This window comes from Peromyscus eremicus, chromosome 16_21 (assembly GCF_949786415.1).
Source record: "Peromyscus eremicus chromosome 16_21, PerEre_H2_v1, whole genome shotgun sequence".
Lineage (NCBI taxonomy): Eukaryota > Metazoa > Chordata > Mammalia > Rodentia > Cricetidae > Peromyscus > Peromyscus eremicus.
This window is the reverse complement of record NC_081432.1, coordinates 35,995,255-36,009,583: the sequence shown is the minus strand read 5'-3', so window position 1 is coordinate 36,009,583 and position 14,329 is coordinate 35,995,255. Positions and strand designations below refer to the sequence as shown.

The following is a 14,329-nucleotide window of genomic DNA, read 5'->3' as shown; positions in this document are numbered from 1 at the left end:
GGAGTGGTGAACATTACCAAGGGCAGTCCTGTGACCAGCATTTTGGAAGATGAGCAGTTTCTGGTGTTTCTGGTACCCCTACTTCACCCCCTGAAGGTACAAAAGCAGGTTGAGGATAAAGTTCAGGGAATGAGGAAGCCCATAGAAGCAGAAGCTAGGTGCCAGAGAGAGGTAGTCCATGTGCCCCTAAGTCCCCAGAGGGAGTCAGGAAACTGTGATTCCCAGAATCATAGGCTCCCTCCACCTGAATGCACCATGTCCATATGCCCCATAGGGGTAGGTAGTCACTAAAATGAAGGTTCAAGTTAGGCCAGGGAGAGGCTGCCGCTGATGGGCAGTTGGGAGGAAGAGTCATTTTGTCTCCTCTGGAGAGTGAATGCCCTGACCAAGCTGAAGCTCCCCTCCTCTGGGCTCCCACAGCCCCCATTACAGACTGCAGGCCTCACAGGCGGGAGGCTTCTCCCTTCTGTTTTCTACTTTATCTTCCGAGTGAGGACGCAGCAGCAGGAGTCATTTGCACAGGAGCTGTGTACACCAAAGGAAGGTTGTCTTATAGAAGCTGCACTTGGCTGGAGGACTCAGACAAGGGTTTCTCAGCCGTGACCTTGAGGCTCTTCTCTTTAATAATATCAGTGTGTGAAAACCCACAATACCTTCACAAGTGATTGCCTTGTCTTTGATTTTTGTCCCAGATTTCTTGGGTGAAGCAATATGGCATGGGGGCTCAGGAGGTCCTGCAAGGGCCTGGAACCTTCCACAGTGGAAGAGGGGCGCTGTTAGAATTAGTGGGGTTAGGGATCCCTGGGCCATTCAGAAATTCTTCCTTCAAGTGTGAGTTGAGGTCTCTCCTAGGAGGCTGCACTTCTAGACTCCCCCCAGGTTTCCCTGCACTCACTGCTCAAGACCCATTGCTCCCAGCATTCTGCATTCCTGATGCTGGTCTGGAAACTAGGTAGCTTACCCTCACTTCTTGCTCACTGCCCCATGGAGACGCAGGAGGCTTGGGTAATTACGGTTCCTTTAGCAACCCTTTCTCCTGCCTCTTAGAAAAGCCAACAAAGGAGAAAAGTTGCTGCCCTTTGGTGGTGGCACTAATAAAGTGGAGGGAATTCAGGGCTCAGCATCCTGGTAGCCATGTTCAAATCTGCAAACACCTCTCTCCCGTACCTGCTGGGAAGCAGGAAAATACTTCCTCAGCAGCAGTATGTTTGAGCAGGCCCCCTCTCCCATGGACTTGACTTCTCTTCCAGGTCTACCTCGATCTCGGAGTCAGACCTGCCTGCCGGAGCTGCTGCGGTTCCTAGGACAGAACGTCCATGCACGCAAGAATAAGAATGTGGACATCCTCTGGCAAGCTGCTGAGGTACTCATCATGGTGCAGAAGAGTTATGATGCTCCTTTCGTGGCAGCAAATGCCTGGCCTGGTGCTTGCTAGGCCACTCCCAGTTACTGGTAGATCCTGCTTTTGGTGTCTGTGTGGTGGCCCTTTTCTTGGATGAGCTTTACATTATGAGTTGCTCATGTCTGTGGCTGCTGATCTGCTGGTGGAATGGAGCTTTAGAGAGTAGATCTTCTCCTCTGCATTCTACAACAGCCCAGCTCTAAGACCTCCTCCCTGGGGGGATGGGGGATGGGTTCACTGTGGATCTTTGTCTGACTAGGGCCACTCTTTAAGCTTGTAATTACAGTGAGACGTATTTTGAAACACCAAGCGACAAAAGTCTTAGCAAGATTCAGAGACTGTGTTTTCTCCGTTTTCTCTTAGTTTGAGGCCTAGTTTGGCATTGTCATGCTGGGCCCAGCAAATGGGATGGACACACAGAAGGAGAACATGTCTTTTTGGGGGTCTGTGCAGCATGGTGGGGTTATGCCTCTTGCTTTTAGTTTCAGAGACCTGCTATAAAGTGACAGCCATTTCATAGGTACCTTTGTGAATTTCTGAGAGCCAGTCTGAGGGTGACACTGACAGACCCTGAACAGTGGACTAGGGCTTTTGCTCACTGGTCCTTTCTTATACTACACAGTGGAAGCTTTGCAGATGCCCACACCCTTACACGCCTTGTTTAGAGACTGCGGTTCTGTCCGTTGTAGCCACACAACGAGCATGAGTTAGATGTGGGGCAGGTGACCCTCCCTGTCAAGTCAGAAAGCAGGACTTCCAGCCCCATAGTTCTTGTTCCCAGTAGAGTCCCAGCCATAGAAGCATATATTCAGGGGTGCAGAGTTTTCAAGGATGCTTGTATATCCCGTTTCATGTTGCCCATATGGTCATCTGTGGGAACAATGGGTATGGGGCAGCAGAGCCATGCCGCTTAGACATTGCGTCCCCCAGAGCTGTTCTTTTTCCGAATCTTCATTTCTGTATATGAACAGAGTCCCAGCTAGTCTGCAGAAACCTTCAGTCAGGTGAGGAGGCCCAGCCAGAGCCCCAGAGCTGGCTGTAGTGCGGCAGGGTTGGGAACCTGTCACTGTGGATCTCTTCTAGTGCCAGGGGCTGCCGTGTTTAGGAGCCGTGAATCTAAGGGTGTGTCTAGACATGAAAGGCCATGCCCACAGTGTTCTTGCTGTGGGAGAAGATTTATACTAGCAGGTCCAGGGACAAGGGGACCCTGTGAGTGGCAGAACCTGGCTGGGTTCTCCTCTGTGTCCTCAATCCTTGGCTGGATGTGCCAAGAAGGCCCAAGCATGGCTTATAAGGGTTAGTGCAAAACAATGATGCCCAAAAGTCTCTAGAAGGAGTGTCCCTTGAGAGAACACACAAGGGACAAATTCCCCTGGGGAATGTGGTGCGGGGCAGAGGTGATCAGGCTCCTCAGGTGGCGGGGCCTCTAAGAACTCGTTTGGAGTTACTTTAGGTTCTGATACCAACTCCGCAAGACACAGAGTTGGGGAGCCAGGCAGTCAGGCTAGGACTAGGCTTGGAGTGACTGCTGGTGCTCCTGCCAAACCTGTGGGGTGCCCCCTCCCCTTGAGGGTGCTGCCTTTCTGCTGGCTCTTCTCTCCTGAGAAAAGCCCATTTCCTGTTGGCAGGTCTGCCGCCGCCTTAATGGGGTTCGATTCACCAGCTGCAAGAGTGCCAAGGACCGCACAGCCATGTCAGTGACGTTGGAGCAGTGCCTGATCCTGCAGCATGAACACGGCATGGCCCCGCAGGTCTTCACACAAGCCCTGGAGTGCATGCGCAGGTGAGTGGGGTCTGCTGTCGGGCTGCACCTGCCCAGCCACCGCTTCCCTTTGCTGTGTAAGCTGCAGATGAGCCCCCCACCCCACCCCGAACACTTGAGTTTGACCACTACTCAAACGACTGGCCCTGTCAAACTCAGGTAGTAGTCTCGTAGAAGGCCAAGAGGACAGGCAGCACTCTTTTTGAGCAGAACTGCCCTGGCCCCATAGAGTGGTGGGCAGACTGGGTTCAGACAGTTCAACAAGGATGGGGAGCCACCTGACTGTGGTTTGGGGCCCATGCTTTCTTAGCAGGCAGCTGCTTTACATAGTGTACATGTGTGCAGTGTATACTCCACACTCCAGTGACGGAGCCAAGTCTGCAGGTTGCACTGGTTTGCTCTGCTGCCTCTCTAGTAGTGGACAGAGTTTGCTCTCATGAATGTTTGATGGTGACAGCTGTCTGTGTGCCCTGGCCACCTCCCCCTAATGATGTCCTGGTTCTGAGGCAGCAGATGTGTTTGCAGAATGAAACCCAGAATTCAGATTGTCCTCTGTTGATGGATGCCTTGTTTCAAGCACTGCTGGGAAGCTCCCTACCTCGCATACCAAAAGAAAGGATAAGAAACCTGGTTTTCCTGTCTCCTTTGATGTAGTCACCAATGCTGTTAAAGTCTCGTTTTCAACAGTCACTTCTACTGAATGTTCTGTATCATTTGTCCTCACCAAATTCTTTAAAGCGTTCAATTCTCTTATCCTTTCTATATGTTTCTGCCATTTGACCTTCTCACAATGCCCAAAGTGAGCTCATGCCTGAGCTCATGCCTCTTGATAGTAGCGTGAATGGCATCATCCCATTCTTGTTTTGTCTCCAAGTTCATTTAAACCTCTCTGTTAAAGGTCCTCAGCACTCCATGCCTTCGCCCCTAGGGATGGAAAAGCAACGGAGTCTTGGAGGCACTCTGGGTCTGTGTCCAGAACCTCTGCATCCTTTAGCCTCTATACCTCTGTGTATAAGATCCTGGTTCTGAGGGTGGCAGCTGTCTGTGCTCATCAGTTGTGCGGTAGGAGAAAAGGCTGATCTAGTGACCACAGATGTCTACCACTGAGGAAGTGAGGACAACCCAGACAGGGGTCCCTGTGGTCGTACAGCAGAGGCTGGGACCAGTGTCCTTCAAAGGTACACCCCTGGGACCACCACCTCCAATTGTGCCCGCCCCATATCCCAGTGATAATGCAGTAAACCATGACCCTTTCAATAGATAAGAGCAGAGTCCTCAGGCCCCAGTTAGCTCTCAGTGGGGCCCACTAGCTGGGGCTGTGTCTTCAACAGGTGAATTCTACTCTGTTCAGCAGCCACAACTTCCTTGGTGTGCTTTACCTGTGCGCATTCTGGGCAGATCTGAACGTTTTCACACCTTTTAGCTCTGCTCTTTGGTCCCAGTTCTTACTATTCATCCGGCTAAAAGCAGCCAGCAACACCTGTGCAACAGCTTCAACAGTGGGCGTCTCTGCCTCCTGACAGACTGTAGCATCCACAGGACAAAGACAAAATACAGAGAATCCTTCTCCAGAAGGTAATGTGGATGGCCTCGAGTCTGGCTTCCAGTTGAGGCTGCTCCCATCTGAAAGAAGCCTCATGAACAAAGTCTTTACTGTCCCCATTTTATTTGGCAGAGTGGACATCTGAACCTCTGAATTACCCATTAAACTGCTTATGGCATCCGGTGGGTTTTTAGGCTGTTTCTGCAGACTCTTCCAGAGGCTTCTGAGTCAGATGACCCACTTCTCCAGGAACAAATGTGTCTTGGTCAGTTTCCCGTTGCAGTGACAGGATACCTGAGAAAGGAGTGGAAGGGAAGAGGATTTGGCTCGCAGTTGGAGAGGTTTCGGCAAGTCTGTTTCTTGACTGTGCGAAGGCAGAGTATCTTAGCAGAAGGGCATGGCAGCACACAGTTGCTCACCTCACAATAAGCAGGACACAGAGCGACAGAGGCTGAGACAAGATGCACCTTTTACAGACCCACTCCTTTGCCCTTGCTCCGGTAAATAGGTTCCCATCCACACTCCGGCAAGAAGCTCTGACTAAACTCAGTGGGCCACACACAAAAAGAAGGCACGGAAGGAGGAGGAAGACTTGTTGAGAAGGGTTCCTACAGGAAGAGGGAGGGGTCGGTGAAAATGACTAAAATTCGTATCTAAAGGTAGGGAACTAGCTAAAGAAACTTAAGGGCTGTTGAGGTGACTCAGTGGGTAAAGGAGCTTGTCCCCAAGCGTGATGACCTGAGTTTGATCCCTGGGAACCACATGGTGAGAAACAACTCCTGCAAGTCACACATGCCCCACCTCGTGTGCCATGGCACATGTGCACATGATCAGTGTAATTTAATAGATTTTATAGACACATACTCTACTGACCTAATTTAAAAGATTTTATGGACATATACTCTACTGACCTACACCCTCCAACCAGGCCCCATCTTAAGGTTACCACTCCCAGTCTATTAATTTATTGATGAAGGCAGAGCCCTTGCCCGGGACAGCACAGGTTCCCATCTTTGAGCACTGTTTGCACTGGGGCCCAAGCCTTCAACATATGACCCTTTGCTGGAGGAACACTTCATAGCCAGACTGTAACGTCATATTCTTTAGGTCAATAGTCCCACGTCTTTGTGGACATTGTTCTTCAAGTTAATAGTCCCACATCTTTGTGGACATCATTCTTAGGTCAATAGTCCCACATCTTTGTAGATCTCTAGCAGTTTGAATACAGGTTAGTAAGTTGCACTTGTTCAGCGTTCTGGAGCATCATTCCGGTCACCATTGTCAGCTCAGAGGCTGTTAAGTTAGGGTTGTTTTGCCATACTGTTTATGAACCCCAATATCGTGAGCAAGGAATGACCTTCCTAGGAAATGAACACATTTCCTGCTCTCTTTCTCTGTCTCATTCAATCCACTCCCTGTCTCTAGCCACAGAATTTCTAGGATCTAAAATCTCTACAGTGGGCATACTTTAGTTGAATGATTATTTTCAGTGGCCATTAAATACAAAACAAAGCCTCTGCCTGTCCCACTAGCCTCAGCACAGGGACAGTGTGCGACACTGCCCTCTGCTGACCCTGAAGTGTCCTGACCTCTCGCTGCAGGCCTTTGTTTTTGGGTGACACAGTCACACCCAACTTGTGTTTTCTGGATTAGCCCATGTGGTGAAGACACATTCTGTTAGTTACCTGCAAGCGCTGTGGCCACAGTGGAGAGCCCCGCACTGCAGCACACTGAGAGCCCTAAGAAGGCAGTAGTGGATCCCAGCAAGATCACTGAGTAGAGGGTGCATTGGGTGCTCCTGCTTTCTCACTTATATCAGAGGAGAGAGTAGAATGTACAGGTGGGCAGAGCTGACACTGTGCTGACTCCTGGAGGTGTGTACGCACACACACACACACACACACACACACACACACACACACACACGCATGTAATAGTAACAATAATAATTGATCTGTAGTGGTTGCCCGCATGTACAACATTAATTCTTGTACCAGGGCCCATTTCAAGTCCCCAGTGTATATGAATGTGAGGTTCGGTCTAGTTCACATACTCAACTCCTGTAAGCTTGTGGGCTGAGCCCAGCACCCCTCGGGCCGGCGCTGAGGATAATGGCACAGGCAGAGGTGGCCCTCTATCCTGTGTTAGGAACTGAAATCTTCAAATAGTAGCCCTGGCAGACACAATAAGCATCAGTCAGTGCTTGCCAGCTTGCACAGTGCTCCCTGTCAGAAAAGCACATTCCAGCAAGGCCAGTCCCCAGCTTAAGGCTTCCACTGGGAAAGCCAGGCAGGATGGAGCTGCAGGAGGCAGCCTGAGCCCCGCCTACTCCTCTGCAAGCTGGTTTTTCAGAGTGCCTGCCAGACCCTGAGAACGGTGTTAGTGTTGCCCTTTGCTAGATAGGAGGGATGTTGGTCCTGAGTCACGTGGTTCCAGATCCCATCCAGCCTCAGAGCCTAGTGCCATCTAGCATAGTTTATCACTAAGCTACACTCAGCCTCCAGAACATTTTTTCTATAGGACTTAAATAAGGGAAAATCCCAAGTTTCCAATGTGAACTTGGTTGACTCCATTTTGAGGGACCATCTTCTGGAACAGAATCTCACAAAGATGGAGACAGGATTGCTATCCCCTCCACCACCAGGACTGAGACTTGAGGCAGGTAGGGAGGATGCTGCCCTGGACCGACACCCAGGTAAACGATTTTCGTTTGTGTGGTTAATCAAGAGTCAGCTTTGTACCCACCCTCACTCGGCATCTGTGAGAAGGTCAAACCCCATGGTTCTTCATGTTCAGCTTGCTTCTCGGAAATGCCCATCTGCAGCATGTGGGGCGTGGCGGGCGGCATGAAGCTGTGCTTGGCCAGTCGAGAGAGGGTGAACATGGAAAACCATCCTTTCAACCTACATGTGTTTAATTTTGGTAGACTGCAGTATTTTTTCCTTATTTTTCACTTCTCTTTCTCTCCTTTTTTTCCTGTAACTGTGCTGGTTTTGTTTTGGTCTTTTGTTCATGCCCTTCTCTGCATCTTATTTTTCTTTCTGTTGTGGTTCATTCCATTTTTTTTTTAAAAATCTTATCTTTTGGTTCTCCTTTCTCCCCATAATTTTGGGTAAAACCCATCGCATGTGTCTGTCCTTTTTTTTCTTTCTTTCTTTTCCCCTTTTCTTTTCCTTTCTCCCAACTTTTTCCTTTTCACAGCATTGGAACACGGGAGGTAGTCACCCAGAAGAACTTGAGCGGCCTGGTGCCCATCCGAGACTTAAGGCTAGACCCCAGCCTCCTTTGTTCCATTCCTTTATTAGCTCTGAGCCCCAATTTACTGATTGTGTGGCTCTTTCTGAGCATAGCATACCTGGTGACCAAATTGCGTTGCAAGTAAATATCATTATAAAAAATTAATTAGTCACAGGACAGACAAAAGTGCCCGAATATGTCCAGCCACCGTGTACCAAACTGGACAGAAGGAAGGTGTCCAAGCGAGGTCTGCCGAGAACTATCTTATGCCTTACAGTTTGATGTTTTGTTCTTCTGAACTGTAAATACCTGCTAAATTCTTTCATCGAGAGGACTTGTTCATTTTGATGGCGTAGCGTCTTCAGTGCTTGTAACATGTTTTTCTGGTGCCCTGTGACTGCATTCTTTAGCTGGCCTGGAATTACTTGTACCAAATATCTTACCTTCTGATGTGTAACTATTTATTACATGTACATCTTGTGTGCCCTGTTCCAAGAGAAAGGGATGCTGTCTGAAAAGAGTTTGTATATTTGATACTATTCCTTACGTGTGTTCTAACCTTCCTAGCCTTTTGAAGAAATCAGCAAGAAAAAGATGCTTTATCCGTTTATCTAGATACCCCTGCTTGATAGGACTGGACTTCCTGCTTTCCTTTCAAAGCGTAGTCCTGGGATTGCAATAGCAAACAGATCGTAGAGTCACACTTCCCTGCTTCCAGCTGTCTCCACGTGGTGACGACACAGCTGTGGATCCAGGAGCACAAGCCACTGAGTCCAGCACACAAAGATTACATGCTGCATGTGACTTCAGGGTTACTCTTAACACACGTAGTAGTAGCAAGAGTTATATACTTTTTCTTGAAATAACTTTTTTTTAATTTAAAAATTGTATGTTTTATTCCAGATGAAGTCTAGATATCTTTTTTCTTTTACTAATACAAAAGGTTATATATAATGAACAAAAAATCAGAGAAAAACGATTTTAAAAAGAGGCTTAAGTTTTAGCAGTTGAGAGAGAGAGAGAGAGAGAGAGAGAGAGAGAGAGAGAGAGAGCTGTGAGAAGGGGAGATGGCTGTGGGTTTTGCCATGATCACCCTTAATTTTAACATGGCACTGCCCCTAAAAAGGATGACTACTCACCCTGACATTCATGTGGCAGAGAGTGATTGTCCTCCATAAAAGTAACCAAGTAGCCTAGGAAAGATTCCCCTTGCCTTGTGGCCTTGTGTAAGAAATAGTAAATGGCTTCTCCACTTCCCAGTTCATAGTAGGTTGTATTTCTGCTTTTGACCTCCAGTTCGATGAAGGAGATTTCTTTTCATGAGTCTTGTGGGAAACCTGGGATGACTTAGGGAATCTGGAGTTTGGAGTGTCTTGACATCCATCCACCAGAGCTCTAGGCTCTCTAGTCTGTGAGATTTCCTGACAGTACTTGGAGGACTACCTCTGGTCTGGCTTCATCTCCAAGAGTGACATGGAGGAGTTGCAGAGCAGTTAGTAGCGAATACCAGGTGCCAGACCAAAGCTGTAAATTGGGCTGAGGAAGGCTGTCCTTACCACACCTGAGGAGTGCCCTTTCTTGTAGCTCTGAGCACACAGACTCCCCCGGGCAGGCCTCGCCTCAGTGTTCCCACAAAAACAGGTCTACTTGTCTCTCCTAGTAGAAACGTGGTGACAGCTCTGTGGCATCTTTCAGTTTAGTGTTTTAGCCACTGCCCATCTGACATTAGTCACCAGACAGACTTGTCCAGTCAGTGATTCTTTGAAAGGAATATTTGATAGATGCCCTTTCCCTTCAAAGCATGTGCTTCAAGCCTAACAGACCATTTTGTTTGCTTCATTTGAACAGGGGAGAGAGAGTCCATAGTCTCCTTCCATCCCCATCCCATGGCCCCCATTCCTTGCTCCAGGTTGGTACCCTCCAGGTAACATGGAGGTGACTCAGGAATGCATCATTTCCAGGGTTGTGCTGTGGCCAAGCAAAGAGCATAGACAGACGAGGGAAGGAAGTCTCTAGAAGTAACTGCAGAGACAGCACCCTCTGTCCCCTGTGGCCCAGGGTTCCATAGCTCTTTGCAGGGACTCTTCTCAGGACTATTGTGCAGGAAAGGGAAGCAGTGCTGGTTAGAGAAATCTCCATCCACACCTCAGGCAGGGAGAATTCCTGGTGGGACACTATGGTCTGTTGTGGTGCCAAGCCTCCCTCCTGTCCTATATAGCCCTGGCTGTTGGGTCAGAAGGGCAAGCAATGAGGCTCCTTGTCTCTCTCTTCCAGGGGTGAGTAGAATGCAGTACACCACCCTATGCCCCCAGGCACAAAAGGCTGGCTGGCTCTGGGAGTCAACCCCAGCAGGGGGATTAAAGATTTGAATTTGCTTTTTTCTTCTAACATAAAAGGGAGGTGGGGAGACCAACCTTCAGTCTGTTTGTCCTTTATACTGGATTTTAATGTCATTAAGGCCTTTTGCTCATGAAATCAAGCCAAATATGTATTCAAAATCTTGTCTACAGCAAGAAATGAGAAACAGGATAAGGAAATGATTCAAGCTAGGCACCGTTGGTGTTGGCTGATGGCATCTGGGTTGCTTCTGAGTAATCCTGAGCTGTGGTGCGGTGCCTGGTCAGAGCTGCATCCTCTGCAGCAGCAGCTTTTGAAGGAGAGAGCCATGCCCGGGAGTTCTTGTTGAGTGGCCTTGGAAAATGGCTGTGCACATTCTCTGAGCCAGGCTGACGCCACTGCCTCCTCCTGTACTCACTCAGATGGAGATACTAAAACAGGGACATGGTTCTTCTACAGAGTCACTCCCCATATCTGCTGTGGCATGGTCTAGACATGGGGGCCTTCAGATGAACTCTAAAGTGGAAGCCCCCCCCTCCGCAAAAAAAAAAAAAAAAAAAAAAAAGGAAAAGCAGAGGTCTTAGGATTGTCCTTTAGAGTTTCCATTCAAATTTCCAAAGTTGATGTCCTTGAAATGAGGCCATTCTTGAGATAATAAATCAGGAACTGTCCAATAACTAAATCTCTCTTGTTAAAATCTGCCTAACGCCTTGCCATGTACTATTGCCTCCTAACGACACTGGAACAGTGTAGTCAGGGAAAGTGTGCTGCTTCAGGCCATCATGCTGGACTCTGCCACAGGGCACCCTTTACCACCTCTGCAGACCTTGTCCCAAACCTTCAAGCCAGTTCACGGACACCTGCAGATCATGCCAATAGTGTCAGCATGCAGACAGGGCATATCAGCCTGGCTAGAAACGTGTAGAGGAAACAATTTGATTTAAAAGTCAAATTAAAGGCATAATTTGAATTGCAAGCTCATGTACAATGTATGCAGTCAGCTAAACCTAGTATTAGTTCTTTTCACAGGTAAATACAGAGACTGTCAGTTTTTAAGTTATCATTTGGCATCTACTGGGTAGGTGGGCTTGAGGGCCTTCTGTATCAGTGGAGAAGCCATATGTGAAGAAGTCTGTCAGGACAGGAGCTTCCAGAGACATGGCAGGTTCACTGTGCACGGGAACCCATAGCTTCTGCTTTACATAGAGTTGTATTCGTATCTGATTACTCAGTGTTCAGCAGATGCTGTCGTGTGCTCTGGGTGGCCCAGGTTTTTAGCTCAGGTGACACATCCAGCCTATGGCTTGAGGCTCTGGGACAAGGACATGCAGAGTGGCTGTATCTGTCAACAGCAAGCAGGTGGATGCTTCTGTAAACCACCTGGTCTTATCTCTTTTGAATAAGCACTACTGTCTTCACCAAAACCTCCTTGACATGTTCTTAATAAGGGGACTGCCATTCTCATTTTGAAAGGCTTTGGCTGCTATTTTTTTAATGTATGTCATGTGGTCTTCATAAAATTTAAAATACTTTTTTAAAATCACTGTTTTCTTGGTAACTGCAAATTTTACATCTCAGAAGGGGGATTTTTTTACTGAACTTGACAACTACTTGATTTCATTGCTACTCTTTAAACATTATAAAAGTAGCAAGTTTTACTCTGTTGTGGAAAGGAGTATATAGTAATCATTTTTGGCTATTAATTTTAAGCCACTCCAGAGCATTGCCCAGAGAACTCCCTTGAGGTTCACTCTGAGGCCTACCTGGCTCTTCATCCTCTTGCTGGGTACCATTTGTTTTGCCCCTGGGTTGCTATGACATCCCTCCATTGAGTACCGCTGGGATTCAAGCTGGTAGTGAGTTCTCTAAGGGAAGAGCACCTATGGGCTCACGTTGGGCTCAGTGGTACTTATACAAGAAGTGGTTGTATTGAAAGCAGCCCACTTGGAGAAGGTGGCTAGTGACCACCAGGAAATCAGTGGAGCCTCCACAGCACATCAGCCTGATAGCCATGAGCATGAGGACCTGTTCTGCAGACAGCGCCTGGGCCTCTCTGGGCACTTTGCTCTTGAACAGCCGCCCCTAGGTGGAGACAGATACCAGAGCAGCCTCCTCGGCCAGATGGTTTTTGCTACCTGTTGAATTCTGCAAGAAAAATCGGCATCTGGGTTTTGATGTGGTCACAGATTTTGCTAACGTACAAAAGGTACAGTGTGTGAGAAGCTATGGTAAGAGTAAAATATCCCCGTTCATTCAGTTTGCTGTCTGAAAATCTTTGAACCACAAGCTGATAGTACCCCAGATAACCAAAACCAAGATACACACAAAATCATGTACTTTTAAAATAATTGTGTCTGCTTAGGTACAACATCGCTCTGGAACTGCCAACCCATAGCGCATCCAGCATGTATCCATCTGTGTGCTTTCCCTGCTTTGTTCAGAAACCCGTCATCTTATGTGTGTTTGTTGTAAATGAGTCCAGCACCCATCTTCTTAACCTTTGTTCAATGCTGTGGGGATAACCAGTTCATTTCCTTTAAGTCTTTTCTTTTTCCTTTTTCACTGCTGTCATTTCTTGTGCTTGTTTTTTCCCCAGTGAGGGTTGTCGGAGAGAAAATACAATGAAGAATGTTGGAAGTCGCAAATATGCATTTAACTCCCTGCAGCTGAAGGCCTTCCCCAAGCATTACAGGCCTCCAGAAGGGACTTACGGAAAAGTTGAGACATGAACACACGGTGTCCTCTAATTAGCTGTTACGTAATCAATGTGGGTACCCTCTAGTGTCACATATGATTCTTCAAGAAGACCTGAAGGATTCGTTTTTATTTTTGTGTTTTTAAAAAGACTTCACTAAAGAGTCTATGGAGCATGATTTTGTGTTGGAATCTGTAGGGGTCCTGTGTGGCTCAATAGCGTGGATAGTAATGACTGCCCTTACCAATAGCTTTCAGCTGTAACTATACAGCTACTGTCCTAGTTCCTAGAAGAAGCCAGCTTGGTGTGTCTGAAACTCCAGGAGACTTTTTCAAACACCCACTTAGGCACTGCTCACCCAACTTATTTTTCTATTCAGTAACTCACAAGTGAGCATTGACTTCAAGTCTACTTTCAAAAAGTCTGAATGTAAAACAGGAAGTACTTACCCCACTAAACTCCACGTCCCAGGCAGAGTAGGAGGTGTTAGCTCAGCTTGGGGAAAAGAAGTCAGCACCTTCTTGCTGTGAGAGAAGCTGGTTCTAGTGGCCCCCAAAGGCCACCGCCCTCTGTGAAACCCAAAGTGGAAGGGAAGCTTGATCAGTCACACCAGGAGCTCATGCACCTGGGGCCACACCGCTTCCTGCCCCTTCAAGTCCTAGAAGAGTGTCTGCTTGAGATCTAAAACCAACCATGAGGTCCCTGGACTCTGCCTCCTCATAAGCTCCATGTTTAGGTCCACACCCACAGGGCATATCTCCCTTTCTTCTCTGGCAATGGAGACCTTCAATGTGGCTTGTCAGGTGTCTGGGAGACAACTCTTTAGTCGGGGATTTAGGGCCATAGAGACAGTAGACACAAATATTTTCAGAATAAATGTTCTTCTGGGATATTTCTAATCATCTTCTACAAGACCATAAGTCATGTGTGAATGTCTAAAGAAACTATCTTAGTTTTTGGTTTACAATAATTGTTACTATTCTTCTGTTACATGACTATTGAGAAACAGTTCAAACTATCCCCTACATTGAGAGCCCGGGAGGGGTTTGTGAGACAGGAAAGTTAGGGATTTCATAGACAATTTAGTTTGTCATCTTTTACAAGGTGATGATGAGTCTTATCTGCACATAGCAGACTTTTTTCCTTAGAATTTATATGTTTTATAAATTCTGTTTATCATAGTTCTGTTTACATGTTATTTAAAAGGCTGTAAAAGAAGTGTATATGGAGTATACCCATGGTACTGATACCAATGATTGTGAGCACCATGGTAATCCTTAGAGAAGTCTAGCTAGTTTTCTTTTGGCTCCTTTAGAAACATGTAACGAACTTGGACCTGGGACATCGAGGCAT

The 14,329-nt window shown here is 47.4% G+C and overlaps 1 protein-coding gene across 5 annotated transcripts in view; it reads left to right on the top strand.

Annotated features, from left to right (window-relative positions):
* Positions 1–13,154, top strand: part of Inpp4a (inositol polyphosphate-4-phosphatase type I A) — a 122,938-nt gene extending 109,784 nt beyond the window's left edge. For 4 of the 5 annotated variants that reach the window (XM_059282456.1, XM_059282453.1, XM_059282457.1 and 1 more), the window contains 3 exons: positions 1,251–1,363; positions 3,031–3,185; positions 12,878–13,154. In XM_059282456.1, coding sequence (XP_059138439.1) covers positions 1,251–1,363; positions 3,031–3,185; positions 12,878–13,010 — 401 coding nt within the window. In that variant the 3' untranslated portion in view covers positions 13,011–13,154. Of the gene's footprint in view, positions 1–1,250; positions 1,364–3,030; positions 3,186–8,511; positions 8,982–12,877 lie in introns of those variants that run through there. The other variant, XM_059282455.1, reaches the window with a different exon arrangement.
* Positions 13,155–14,329: the final 1,175 nt, after the last annotated feature.